Source organism: Tinamus guttatus, unplaced genomic scaffold (genome assembly GCF_059628265.1).
Source record: "Tinamus guttatus ecotype Peru unplaced genomic scaffold, ASM5962826v1 Tinamus_guttatus_pri_ptg000027l, whole genome shotgun sequence".
NCBI classification, from domain to species: Eukaryota; Metazoa; Chordata; class Aves; order Tinamiformes; family Tinamidae; genus Tinamus; species Tinamus guttatus.
In genome coordinates, this window is record NW_028288561.1 from 190,391 (window position 1) to 205,070 (window position 14,680).

At 45.1% G+C, this 14,680-nt stretch overlaps 1 protein-coding gene across 1 annotated transcript; it reads left to right on the forward strand.

The window, feature by feature from the left end:
- The first annotated feature begins 5,141 nt into the window (after positions 1-5,141).
- Positions 5,142-8,760, forward strand: FITM2 (fat storage inducing transmembrane protein 2). The gene is made up of 2 exons (XM_088527769.1): positions 5,142-5,314; positions 7,814-8,760. The coding sequence occupies exons 1-2, from the start codon at positions 5,142-5,144 to the stop codon at positions 8,454-8,456; spliced, it is 816 nt and encodes a 271-aa protein (XP_088383895.1). The 3' UTR covers positions 8,457-8,760.
- Positions 8,761-14,680: the final 5,920 nt, after the last annotated feature.

Sequence of the window (14,680 nt, forward strand, 5' to 3'; positions counted from 1 at the left end):
AATCATGGAAACTGTTATGACTTTTGCATAATGCATAATAAATCTATGATTATCAATCACTATAACAAGTGATTAAATGGAAACACCAGATAATACTCTGTAGCACATGACTAACAGATGCTAAATCCTACTGAACAGGAGCTATTTATGAGCAACCCTGCTGCTTTGAAGATACTGTCCACTAAGTCTGCAGAAAAAATACACAGCAGCTACCTCCAAAAGACAACAATGAGAATCAAATTATTTCAAATATGCAGATGTTGGAAAGTGAGGATTTTCTTTGAACCTAAAAAGTATACATCATTCTATGAGAGAGAGAAAAAAAAAAGGGCCAGATGCGTTTAAGAACGAAGTTATGCAGACAGCTACAGAGCTGCACTTGAAAGTCAGGTAATTATAACTGCTAATTAAGATGATCTTATGCCCAAATACATGTACAGAAAGCACCTTGGGAAGGAGGAGAACATAACTATCCCAATTTCCCGCTCAGGATATGGGAATACAGAGGTTAAGGAACTGCCTATGGCTGTAGAGGAGTTTGTCAGAGCCACAAATTAAAACCAGATCCTCTGAATCCAAATTCAGGGCCCTAATCACAAGATCATTCTCTTCTGTAAATTTAAACCTGTCATTAGTCTGTTTTGCTGAAATCTGGCTGTGCAGAACAAGAAATATAAATATTTTGTAGCAGTAGGTATTAATTGGTAGCTTTAAAGTTTGCACCACTGAAAAATGAATTGGTTCTTTATTACTTTGCCCTGTGTCCCAAAATATTTTGATCTTTGGATACAACCGCCAAATATGCTGAAAATTCCCTTTGGCTAAGATCATACTCCTTATTCATTTAAAGATTTTGGGAAATGTATGACCTGCGGAGGTTTTAATGCTGCATCCAGAGATAGTTCAGTCTGGGGAAAAAAAAAAAAAAAAAAAGGGTCAATTTCTATACTTTTTTCTTAGGGTTTCAGGACTGGTAAAGACCCTTCCTATGTGTCTGAACAGCCACAGGGGTTGTGCAATGCTACTTTCTTCTGTTTGTGCGTTCAGATTCAGCGTTTCTGCTGGGAGTGTAGCACCCACTCACAAAAATGTGTAACCCCTAGTTGTGCACAGAGTAGAGAAAAGTCAGGGCCTTGTGGGCAGAGCATCTCTTGCTGCTAGAGAAGAGCAGAAATGATCCAGGCCCTTGTGTGGGCAAGGCCGTCACACCTGCTCCAGGCAGAGGTTTAAAGGCACTGCTGGTGCATGAGGCTCTTTTTCAAACTGACAGTGAACAGGGGAGGCTGCAGAGCTGAAAGCACTGAAGCTGCAGGGCACTGTCTCCGCAGCGGGCCAAAACTATCTTCAACTTCAGGCTTAAGCTTCCACTAGGTAAAGAAAATACAAGTTATGCTTAGGTAGCACCTTTCATGCAAACATCCAAGCACACTTAACGATCAAACTCAAATACAATCAACCACGGAGATGTGAGCAGACTTCACCAAGGAAAACAGAACAAGTGAGGCTTGGAAAGAACAAGTGGCACCACCACTAAAAGTGTGTGGTTTCCAAATGATTTTCCTTTGAAAAACCCTGAGGGAGCAAAAGGGAGCAGCTGAGGTAGATGGGCCCCTGAGCTGAAAAGCAGCCAGAACACGATGGATAATCAGATGCTGTTTGTCTTGATGGATAAGCAGATGCTGTTTGTGCTGTAGGAACCCTGAGACAGGAGGATTCAGAGGAGGTGGGCCTGCAGTTCAGATGGGAGATTATGGTGGGACCGCTCAACTCCACCAAGTGTCTGGCCACTGCCAGACCTGCAGGGCAGTGTGTTCCACGGGGCACTGCGAGGTCCAAGATGTTACTCATGTGCTGTGGTGTCCATAGGGGACATCCAGCCTGTGGGCAGGCAGGGAGCTGTAGCAAACACCCACACAAACCCTGGTCCGGTCGTCTGGAGCACTGCTTGGAGCATGTTTTCCCTAAGTGACCAGCCTGCAAGGACACCTCAGCCCCACCTCGGGTCAGAAAAGAAACAAGATCACTTGTTCTCCTTTGTAAAAATGACTGTGACTTTTTCTCTTCCATGCACCTTTCTTTGGTTGCAATAGAGAGCAGTGGACCCAGAAATCCCGTAAAGATAACCCTATTTGCCAGGTTCAGGAGACTTTAGTCTGAACTGAATTTTCAGCTCAGTCAAGCTTCTAGGTAGAGCACGCAGCAAATCTCCAGATCTTTCAGCTTTCAAGTGTTGAACAATTTAGAGCTAGAAGGCACCCTTGCCAGGGTACTTATGACAGCGATAATTTCTGCAGGGTTTCATCAAAGGGCTGAAAAATTAGAACTCCAGCAACCCATTCTGGACATGGTTCTAAGGCATAATCAGCTTTTCAGTAATGACCTTGCCTCCATGTGACAGGCTGCATTTTTGGAGAGTGTCTAGTGTGAAGGACTTGTGGATTTTAGCCTGTGTTAAAACTGCAGCACCATATTCTAATGCAACATCATTTACTCGGCATCTAAGTGGCAGCAGTCACAGTGCAGCACCATGAGTCTGAGCAAAATGTCATGGTCTTGCAAAAAGTAAGGATGACGCAGAAAGGTCTGAATTCTTCCACACCTGATTTCAGGCACCCAGACTGGGTGTGCAGCTGCTCCAGGCAGGCTCCTGACAAGAGCTGCTAGGGCTTCAGTTCTCCCTTCATTAGGCAGTGACATCAGGGTGACTGAGTTCCTAGATTAGGATCCTGCAGAAGATATCCTTTCATCAGCAAGGAAGATTTCCCTTATCTTTGGAGCAAGTGCATTCTAAGTAAACAGAATTCAACGGAATTGCTGGGATGGGAGAAATGCATTTTCTAAGTACCAAAATGATTTAAAATAAACATCAACTCAAAGTGGTGGTGCTCTTGCTCCAATGAATAGTGAAGTACCCGACGCAACCTGGAACCAGAGGAACAGGAATGATTTCCTCCCAGCCTGCCACAGCTCAGGAGTAAGGATGTTCTTCCAAGGCTCATTGGATCTTATTTCAAACCTCTGCTTAGGTGGCTCAGATCTGCATCCCTACATCACCTGATTAAGTCAGTCCCTGAATTTTGGGTGCATGGCCATATGGGGACAGTGCTTAACAACACATCCTCAGCTCTGTAAGTGGTGTTACATCCTCTAATGCATCCATTCCTGTGCATATTGAAGGCAAAAAGTTGTTTCTCAGTGAAAGGGAAACAGCTTGTTTGAGGTTTTGGCTCAAAGTAAACCTTTTGTTCAATCAGTAAAAAAAAAGTTTCATCAGTTAGTGTGGAGTATTTTGGCTTGAATCAGGCAGTGATTGGGTTACAGAAAAAGATACTAAAGAAGATGAGGTCAGCAACATCTACTAAACTGATGAATTGCTGCTTTTCTGTATGGTTTATATCTGTCACAGTTCTACCAGGTGGCTGTGAGGACTCCTTGGGAATCTCTTCCAACCCCACTAGCACCTCTGTTCCCCTCTTTAGGATGCAAAAGCAGTTAGTTTTAGAACACCTAAATTCTGGTTCTCTGTTGAAGAAAAGTGACTGGCTCCTCAGAAGGATCATTGTCCTTGGCTGGTGGCACATGGCAGAAAACACATGGCAAGAAAAATAGAGATATACTTTAAATCTGCAGGACACCTGGAACCCAGTTGAGCTTTGCTCATTGCACTTGCTAGAATTCATGATTTACAGAGATAATCCTCAGACATTTCAAGCTGAGCTGAAGATAGACAAATTTCCAGCCTATGCCATCAAATGCTTTCATCTGGAGCAGGTGCCAAGCTTATGAAAGCCTCCTGCAACGTGGTAGACTCCACAGCACGCTTCATTAGCAGCCAGCCAAGCAGCCTGCCCTGCTCCCAGGCACTGCAAACAGGCTGGGGATCAGAGACTCAAACTGCGAGGCAGAGGAGGCTTCAGAGGCAGCTGGGCTCTCACAGAAGGGGATTTAGGCAGACAATGCTGAACTGTGAAACCTGCTCCCCGGCCCTGTTACCCTCCCTCGTCTGGGTGAACGCAGCTGTCTGTCTTTTCTAATTCAGGGGTATGATGCTGTGGCTAGGAGAACTAGACATAATCGTGGCAGTCTTATTAAAAACAACATGTAATAATTTGCCAAATGCCATTTAGCCTGGATCGTCTTCGTAGTGGAAACTCTCCGTATCTACTGGAGTTTCCTCTATGTCAATTGACTTTGATGTATCCTGCTCTTTCGGCTGAGATGTTGTCATAGATTTGCTGATGATGACTGGAAGAAAAAAAAGGGCTTTGAAATGCACTCTGGTGCGAAATATTTTCTCATCCTGTCTCAGATGGAGTGTAGTTTTTTACCCTCTCTCACATTTTTATTACCAAGGCTATTGGTTTGAACACAAGCTCTTTGTTCAGTTAGCGTCTCCTCAGTTCAGCACTGATTTTCATATTAAAAAAACAAATAAACTAAGCTGAAATGACAGCAGCAGCAGCTCAACAGGTCTCAAGCAGCACACAGAGACAGGGCAATGTGCAGACACCACCGTTCCTGCTGTGTGGATGCAGAGACCTGCAGCAGTCCTAGCGCTCCACAAACACCTGCTCCCTCTATTTTAAGGCCCAGAAAAAAAGCCCAAAGTCCTAGCAAAGAGTAAAATTCTCAGTTTTTCTCTTGAGTATCTCAGTAAGATATTCTCTTTAAGGGAAGCCAGAGGTATGACTAGAACAGTGCCATTTTATGGTACAGGGGTCTAGAAAGGTGTCTGGATGGGTGCTGCGTGACAGCAGCACAGCCTGCACGGCCGGCAAGCGCCTCTCCTGCTCCAGGAGCCGCCTTGCAGGCCAGCAAAGGATGCCAAGAGACATCTTGGCGCTCGTTTCCACAGCCTGGAGAGGGAGGCTGAAGCACGGGGGAGGTCTCGAGCACAGTTTTTGCACACAAAGAAGCTCTCATTAGGTTTAGGAAACCAGACGCGTTTTACTGCGTTTCTGCGGGTGCTCGCGGGACTCTGCAGGGCGCCACAACGCGCGTTTCAGCCCGCTCCAGCAGGGCGGCCGCGCATGCGCCGCGCGGGGAGTGCGGGCGCGGCGTGACGTGACGCGCCGTGACGTGACGTGACGTGACGTGACGTGCCGTGCCGGGGCGCGCGTGGGCGGCCCGCGGCGGGCGCCATGGAGCGGCTGGAGCGGAGCGGGCGCTGGCTGCGCGGCGCGCTGGCCGCGTGGCGCGTGCGGCCGCGCCTGCCCTGGCTGCTGCTCGCCATCGCCCTGCTCGGCTCCGCGCTCAAGGACGGCGACCTGGTGCCGCGGACGCCGATGCAGGACAAGCGCAACCCGCTCAACGTGTGAGGAGGCCCGCGGGGCTCCTGCGGCGGCACGGGCGTCTCGTGGGCGGCGGTTCGGAGCCCCGCAGGGCCCGGGAGGTTCCATGGAGTGGGGTCCCGTAGGGATGGGGGGGTCCCGCGAGGTGGGGGCTCCCAGGGCTGCGGAGGCGGCTCCCAGGAGCTGGTGTTCGTAGTCATATGGGGCTGGGGGTTGCTGAGGGATCCTGTAGGATTTGGGGGGGGAGCTATGGGGCCAGGGGCAGTGAAGTCCTGTAGGGCTGGGAGTGTCCTGTGGGGTGGGGGGGGCTCCGGTGGGTGAGGGTCTCGCAGAGCTTGCGCAGGGAGGGCTTCATGGGAGCCGGGGGGTGTGCGGGCTGTTGGGGGGTCAGGGGCAGCACCAGGCTCTCGTGAGCCCCCCTGGCCTCCCTTGGGAAGCAGAAAGCTGCCCTGAGGGCAGTGACCCGGCCAGGCCCTTGGCTGTGACAGCACCGGCCAGGGCAGAGGAGGACCCCGGGGACACGGGGCTGCTCCTGCCCTCGGGGAGGGCAGTGCCCGGCTGAAGGTGGCTCTGAAGTAGCTCTGAGTCACCTGAAGGGATCCCGGAGTTCACGGGACTGTAGGTGAGAAAGTAAGTTCTTAAGTTTGTGCTAACAAGTAGTGTCTGTGCTAGGCCGGGCTGCAGCGCTGGCTGCTCGCTGTTAGGTTTTGTGGTCTCACGCTTTGTATAATCCCCAGGACTTACAGGTTTCAGAGCCACTGGCTGCTCTTTTTCATTTTTTATTGATAGATTGAGAGAGAAGAATAGGGTATTGTTTTTTTTTTTTTTTTCTCTTGTCTCCCAGTTGAGTTTCAGTAAACTGAAAATTGCCATCTTCATTTTAAAATAAGCTAAAGGTAAAAAGTCTCTGCCTCTGCCATGAGGAAGCTAATGATGGGCCAGTGCACGTGCACTTCACCTGTTATAGATCAGAAAGTATAGCTAAATTTTTTGTTTTCCCTTGTGAGAGAGAGAATTGTCATTTGGTGACATGGCGTAGAGGAAAGGTCATTGAAAAGAACAGCTGGAAGAATTAGAAAGTGAAACTGAAGTGATGGTGAAAACATTCTCAAGTTCAATTTTATCGTTTCATTTTGGATAGAAGAGGCTCATCTGTGTTGAGAGCTCCTGACAGATTTTTTTTCTGCTCCACAAATTACTTGCCTGCAGGTTTGCTATAGGCAAGGAAGGCTGCTAACGTAGTTGTTTTCATCTGTCTTAATAAAACAAGGGCTTTATTTTTAATTATTATTCCATGGCAGCAGTAGTAATTGCCACACAGATGCCCTTCTACTGTTAAAATGCAAAGTAGGTAATTTTCAAAATTCTGAGTAAAGCTATCACAGTTTTTGTTAGGGACTTAATGAAGAAGGGGAAAAAGAAAGAGTTCTGTCCTACTTGTTTTCATCTTAGGTACTGAGGTTGCAGGGTGCACTATGATAATAAATTATTATTGTGTCTGGAGGTAGTCACAGACCGAAATCCTGCTCTGTCTGTTGTTCAAGTCAAGAGGTGTGTAAAGGGGAAGCTGCACAGTTCCCTTTTCCCACCTGTGGTTAGGAAAGCTGCCCTGGAAGGTGCTACCGGGAGAAAGAAGTTGGGAGACTAGAGACTCCCTAACTCCTGAGGAAATTTGCTCGTACCCGCTCCATTTTAAAATTTGGAAAGAATTGCATGATCCTGACAGATCCTAAGCAGAGTATTAGCTTGTTGTCAAGATTTTGTAAGTGTTACAGCAGTAGTTTTCAAGGTGGACAGTGAAATTTTAGGTTCCTTCATGCTAAGGGAAAGCTTTCCTCAAGTGGAGGAACAAAAAGGCACACGCGTGCGCGCGCACACACACACACTCACTCACTCTGTTCTCTGTATTCTTTTTATTTTTGTAAGGTGATAACAGAGGAGAAATGTCATGGGCTGATCAGGGGGAACAGACGGTCTTTCTCCTGCGTATCTCACAGAGCATTAAGAAGGCAGGGAGTTGTGCAAGGCTTTGAAAGAAGAGAAGACTTGGTATGGAGGAGGAGAGAAAGACTTGGAGAGAAAAGGTTACTGTGTCAGGGTAGCAAGCTAATAAAATGCTCTTCGCAGCTGTGTTCTCAATAGGGCAGAGTTGAGTGGGTTAGGAGGGTAAAGGCAACTGCGGTAACTGAACTGCAAGTGAGGATGGAGCCTGCTTGAGGGTTCTGTGTCTGAGGGAAAGCTGCCTGGAAAACAGCTGGCTGCTTGGTTGAACAGGTATTCGGGTGTTGGGCCTGAAAGGTAGTGGAGCAGGTAATTCATGATATTTCAGAAAGGGAATTTTGAGGAGAGGATTCACATTTTAGCTATGGTGTACTTCGGGGAGAAGGGGACATGTGCCTAAATTAGACATCTCTGAACGATGACCTTAAAATCTACTTCTGTAAGCCCACTTAGCCAGCTCCCTCCTGGCCCGGTGAAGTTTCATTCCTCCATGTTTCTCTTTTTTGGCTTTTCTCTGGCAGGTACTTTGTCAAGGTGGCTTGGGCCTGGACGTTCTTGCTTCTGCTGCCCTTCATTGGCGTCACCACCTACCAGTTTGCCCGGAGCAAGTTCCTCTACGGTCCCACCAAGAGCGTTCTGATAGTGCTGCGGCGTCTCAGCGCGCTGCTGGTGGGCACGGCCGTCTGGTACGTGTGCACTGGCCTCTTCATGTACGTTGAGAATCTCACTGGCGTGTGCTCCGTCTCAGGGGAACGCCAGGAGCCTCGCCGGCTGTATGCCAACAAGCAGGAATGCCACCAGGACAACGGCATCTGGATTGGTTTTGATATTTCAGGGCACTGTTTTCTTCTCTCCTATTGTGCTCTGATGATTGTGGAGGAAATGTCTGTGCTGGAAGGCTTGTCTGTAGACCAGAACTCTAGGCTACGTGTTGTGATCAACAGCCTGTTTGTTGCCTTGTGTTTTCTAACCATGATTTGGGTGTTCATGTTTTTATGTACTGCTGTGTATTTTCATGACTTCAGCCAAAAGCTTCTCGGTGTACTGATAGGTCTGATGGCCTGGTATGGGACATACAGATTTTGGTATTTGAAACCTTTTTCTCCTGGACTACCTCTCCCGCATATTCCTTTGAGTTCAAAGAAATATGGTTATAGCAGATAAATATAGCTTTTAAAGTTTGGGGATTTTGTTTTAAATACTGACATAGTTGAATGTAGAAATGGTTACAGTATTTCCACTGTAAGGAACAAGGTGATGAGCTGGGGAAGAGAAAATCAAATCTCTACTAGCTTACCTTCACCAATTGACAAAGAGTAATGAGCTATTTCCTGGCAAGGGAAAAAAATATTTGGTGTTGCAAAAGCACTGCTCTTAGTTGGGAGTTAATGTCTGTGTTGCAGACACACTCCACAAAGAATCAGAAGTCAGGTTGTTTCTGTGGTCAAAAAATAGAAGAACAAATCCATGACTGGCAGGTTTTTTCTGTTAAAAGTTTAACTCGGGTTATTTCTTCCTCTTCCCTTTCAGTTTATTTTTGTGAAAACACCATGGCCGATCCTTCTCCCTATTTTTCAGTACTCCTACTTGTTTTGCCTTAGGGAAATCTCTCATGACAGTGCTGCCAAGTGTTGCAAAAGACAGTTAACTACCAACAGTCACTTGGTAAAGCAGCATATAGCTCAGGTGTGACACCAGAACGTCTTGTATTACCAAGTGTTAAATATACTAACTTGGCATAAATAATTCTTAGCTATATCTGTATTTTGAGGTAGAGGGAATGAATCTGAGATTTGGTTTTAGCTTTGGATTCATGCCTGCCTTTGAAAAGGAAACTCTTCGAAAAAACAAGTCCTTTATTTTTTTTCCTTTAATGAAATATTTGACATAATATTATCATTTTTACTCCTGGTACAAAACCTCAAAACTCTTCCCAGTTCCGGTATAGTATAAAAGAAAATTTAATCTCAGTTCTTGTATTAATCTTCTGAGTTGTGCACTTTGCAACCAAGAATACTGCCTGGTGTGTTTCTTCCCAAAGAACAACGAAATTCTGGTGTAGCGAACATGTTGGCTTAACCGCTTATTTCCTGAATATTCTGCTTGGTAATGAATGAGCTAAGAGCTGCAAAGCAATATGCTTAAAGCAGTATTTATTCTTACTTACCCAGCAGTATCAGTAAGCTACTTGAATTTTGATTGCACGTACAGCTGCGGCCACTTCTGATGTGGCTGGAAACACACTATTGAATAAAACACTACTATGGTGCAGTGAATTGGTATGAAATCGGATGTTTTTATAATTGTATCAAACAGTTTTTATCTTTATGAGCTTTTTATTATTTCATAAAAGATTATTCATGTTGCAATTGCACAAAATTTGTTTGATAGTTGTAGTGGTGAGCCAGACAACCAGAAGATTCTGCAGTGTCTGCAGACACTGACCATATTGTGGTCAGTGTCTATTAATTTGATAGCCGACCTGATCAGGCTGTAAAGTTTACTTCTAAGTTGATTATTTTAATGAATTTAGAGTATGATGTGTGCCATCCTATTATCCTTTTGCCATCTCAACAGCTCCTTTCCAGCGAGAGAGCAGGGGTATTTGTAGTAAATACTAATGTTAATTCCTTGTTTGTGGCCTGCCCCTGAGGAATGCTAACCTGCCTTGAATTTCCATTGAATTCAGCGGTGGGTGGGACTTGCAGTGCGTCCTCAGAAAGTACAGATCATCTCACAGGGAGGGAAAAAAAAGCTGTTTCAGGACGTTCTATATTTTATAGTGAGTTCCTCTTTTTGCATTAAGCTGCCTTTAAGTTGCCTATGTGGAAAATGTGCACTGATATAACTCATATTGGGTTTAACTAAAATTGTGTTTAAACAATGCTGATTCCTTTGCAGACATTCTTTCTCGTTAAGCTAGACAGCAAGTCACTGTCAACCAGAAATAGTTTATAAATACAGAAGATGTTCTAAGCTCTCATTTTGGGTTATTTTATGTACCTTTGCTACATAGACAAGGCCTGTAAAAAGGAAGCGCTATTTATTTATTTAACCAGCAGGCTTGTAGAAGTTATCTTCATCTCTACAAATACGTTTTGTGCAATTACTATATAGATACTTCAGTCCACGTCTAACTAGTCTTATACAAATTATTTATCATTTGACCAGTGTTGGATATGGTTATTTGCACAACTTTGTTTAAACAACTAATTAAAGACACCTTTAATTTATCAGGGGTTATGGTTTTCAGAATCTTTTTCTGAAGTCCGTAAGGATAATATTGCAGCTGCTTGTCGTGCCCTGAGTGATCCAAGGTCTTGATTTTCTTGTCATTACTTAAGTACCTAATTGGCCTTCACTGAAAATTCTGCAGTATTTGAATAATATGGCACAAATTCTCAAAAGTAGAGGACATAAAACATGCCCAACAAAGATTTCTAATGTGTCCCTGTTTTGCCAGACAGTTGATTGTTCAGACCTGGGTTCTGTGTAACAAAACATTGAAATATGTTGAAAAAAAATCCTATGCACTGTAGGACGATTTTAAAGTTTGGAAAACTTGGCCTATATTTCTTTCTCGGTACCCAGAGATAACGTGCTAACTGCTAGCACGGAGCAGCTCCCCAGCCCCTGCACTTTTATTTGCACCTTTTGACTCAATTTCGGAGTAAGTCTTAGTTTCCTTGTGCTTTAACTGTTTCTCTGTTTGCACATGCCATTACTTATACCTGATTCACATTCTCCCCCCACTGCTAATGTACTTCTGTAATTAAAATAACAATGTGGCCTCTTACGGATTTTGCAACCTGCCCTTTCCCCTCCCCACCAAAAATAGTGGTGCTCCAAATAGCTGGTTCTGATGCCTTCTGCTAAAGGGACAGATCTTTTCTTCCGGCTATTAATAGTTATTGTTAATCTGTTTTAAGTGTTTAAAACAAATTGTTAATGTATTTTAAAGGTGAATGTTCACATTTTGTAATGGATTTCAAAAGAAAGTGACTGTAATCATGAGGAAAAAGTTGGTATTTTGGGGGCTTTCCTGGATTAAAGTTAATTTAGTAGAGCTTTTCTCTTGTTCCTGCAGAGATGTGTTGCCATGTCTGTAGAAGAACCTGCAGAGTTCTTCTGTCCAACATCTTAGAGCTGCGTTACTTATTTTAAAGTGTTTTCCTTTCTTTTTTCCTTGCACATATTGAAGTCTGTAGCTTATTTTGTGGGTTCTCTCTGACGGTGCTTTCACAGACATGGCCTGAGTGATGTGGGCGAGGGAGTTTTTGGTGCCTGAAACATTCTTCTCTGCCTGGGCCAGGAAGGAAGGGAGTCTCAACTGGAACGAAGCGAGGGTTTAGGATCTGTATCACTCTTACCTGAGAGCTTTTGAAAAATTTGCTTTCTTGGAGGTAAAATCATGCAAACAGAGATTTGGATTTTTATTAAGATCCATCTAGACGATTTAGGTAAAACAAAACAAAACAGTTGTGGTTTGGTGCTTCCTGGAAGTCTTTATTCTGTGAGGGCTTTGCTGGTGTTCATTAATCTTGGGAGCCCTGGGACAGGCTGCCCAGGTCGGTGGTGGAGGCTCCTTCTCTGGAGAGCTTCCAAACCCACCTGATGCCGCCCTGTGCTCTGGGGGTCCCTGCTGGAGCAGGGCTTGGACTAGGTGATCTCTGGAGGTCCCTTCCCACCTCAGCTGTTCTGTGATTCTGTGTGATTTGCCACTTTACTTGTGAATATTGAAATTTCGGTTGTGGGAGCAGCTGCAATAAAAGAATATTGTTTCCTGTACTGATGCATTACAACTGATGATAGCGAGAAATGCCCAGTTACGCCCTGTTGTGCATTTTAATTGGAAAAACTGCTGTGATGTGTTAAGTGTCCTCAAAAATCCGAGTCCTTGGTTCTGAACAACGTTCTGTGGGCTCTCTTCGCAGTGGAACGGTGCTGTTCTCCCACCGCCTTGCATCTTACAGCAGCTTTTCCTGCAGCTTCTCTGCAATCAGCCTTTTCCAGCTCTTAGCTTTGATCATCCCACGTTTATCTCTATTCGCTCAGAAACCTGCTTCCTCGGATTATTTCTTTTCATAGCTTCCTCTAACCTCGCGGAGCTTGGATTAGTAATAAATGCTCTTTATCTCTGTTAAATGCACTTTCTCTCTGTTTTCTTCCCCTTGAAGTATCTTGCCAAAACTTAAGATGAAAGCAACTAATACTAGCAGAAAAGGCTGTTGTGACTCTGAATTTATATATAGCCAGTATTAAAAGCAGTTGGGCGGTCACTGTAATAGTGTTTAATTGCCTGGAAAAAAAAAAAAAAGCATGTGTTTAATTTATTGAAGTAGAAGTAGGTCTGATGCGCATGAAGTCACGGAAGGAAAGCAAAGGTAATGTGACAGTGCCAGTTCGTGCCCTGGAGGAGCTGGCCCTGGTGTTTCTCAGTGTAAGCACTGCGTCTTTTCATGAAGAGTAGTTTCACCCAAGTATTTATTAATTCCAGATTATTTATTAATATAATTAAGGGATAGCCTTATTGCTCTCTTACAACCATCTCCTCCATTGATAGTCATGATTTGAAGATTAAGAAATATCTAAAACGGTGCCATTTTTTTTTCTAAGTGTGTGGCCAGGCGTTCTGCTTACTGCTGTTCTGTAGAGACTGCATCATGAAATGGAAGGAAATCGTATTTCACAAGCAGAAACAGAGAGCACGTGTTGCAGGAGAGTTGCAGTGCAGTGACATTGCCCCGTGATGCAAGGAGTTTGTGTAAAGCAGCTCTAAATTTTCCTGCAGATTGCTTGGTTCTGTGTCAAGAAGTGCCTGCAGCTTGTACACCCTCCAACCTGGTTACACTGTGTTCTCATTGCAAAGTAGCTTTATTTGGATAACTCCGGCAGAGCTAAAGAGGATTTAGGTCATGGGGAAGATGAAGTCCTGTTAGGATACGGGTGAACCAGGAAGCATTGAAAGTAGGGGGATGGATAATGTTGTATTTAAAGGGAGTTGTTTTTAAGTCATCCGCTGGTCTGTGCTGTTAATGCCTGTTTCAGCAAGACTGTCTCCCTTTTCCATTTTCTTTGTTCTCAGAAGGTGGGAATTCGGAGCGCTTTGTCCCTCGATGCAGTGTTTCACAACCCGTGGGCTCCTGACACTAGAAGTAACTCTGTGAACATGCCCATGTATCCCCAGCTATCTCCTGCAGGAGACGGGAAATCAGAGAAGTCCAGGAAAAGAGAGGAAAGGGATAGAAAGAAAGGGGTAAGAAACAGGAGATTGGAAAGAGAGAAAGACAAAGCGGAGAGAGCCCTGTGAGCTCCCACGCTCCCAAGGGGTGGGTGGAGGTTGATCCTTGCTCATAATCCTGCTCATCACTGAAGTGACAGGCAGAAAGAAATAACCTGCTCTGGCAGCAGCACCCGCTTTGTGCACGAAGAGCCCCGGGCTGCAGCGCAGCCTCTGCCTGTTGACTCTATCCTTGCAAGGATGCAAGCGTCCTTGAAATGTCTGCATCACTAGCAGTGTGTTCCAAAACAAACAAACAAGAAGTATTCCCCAGTGCTTTTGAGTTCTGATGTGCCTTGTGTGATTTAAAATTTATTCTTTCTTTTGAAAACAGAGACAAATGCCCATCTTGCTGGGAATCTCTCTTCTACCTCAACCTCAAGGCAAAATCCCGAGAACTACTGAAGTATTTCTTCTCATTCCCTGGGTTTCCTGGCCTTATAGCCCTATTAATCTTTCTTTCTACACCTGGTATGTGCAACAGCTCTTCGAAATCACTGAGGGAGGTGTGTGTAGGAAACTCAAAAGGCAAAAGAAAGGATGACAAGGGGAGCATTTCATGTCAATGTGTGACTATAGCTGCTATAGTCATATAGCATATTTAATATCAACTATTTAACATCCGCTATCGGACCTGATGGACCATGAGTTGTTTTCTGTGTAGAAAATGTATGTTCTTGTACCTTTCATATTCAACAAGGTGGGTAGTATTGGGAGGCCTTCTTGTCCCCCTCCTCAAAATGCACCCCAAAATCTTCTTCCACAGTAATTGGCAGCATGAAGCAAATCTGTCCCCAGGCTCGAGGGAGCCCGTGTCTGCAGCGAGCAGCCCGAGCGGTAGGTGCTTGGCCAGCAGGTTCTCCTGTGTGTCCCAGGGGCTCCCATGCAGCAGCGTGAAAACTGTGGGCCTCATTCCTGGGAGGTGACAAATGGCACCTTTGCAGCAACTCGAGCACTGCATAAATTTGTACGTTTTGCATTTCTCCAAGCCCTGTGTGCTCATCCTGTGTAATTCCTGCTGAATGCTCCCGGCTGCCAGCTTGGGTCGAGCACCAACGCTCCTGAGAAGCCCAGCAGCTCTCAAGTGCAGAAAGGTTTTTTTGAGTCA

Coding starts and splice junctions, on each gene's coding strand:
- FITM2 (XM_088527769.1), top strand. CDS start 5,142: ATGGAGCGGCTGGAGCGGAGCGGGCGCTGGCTGCGCGGCGCGCTGGCC. Junction 5,315..7,813: donor AAGCGCAACCCGCTCAACGT/GTGAGGAGGCCC, acceptor TTTCTCTGGCAG/GTACTTTGTCAAGGTGGCTT.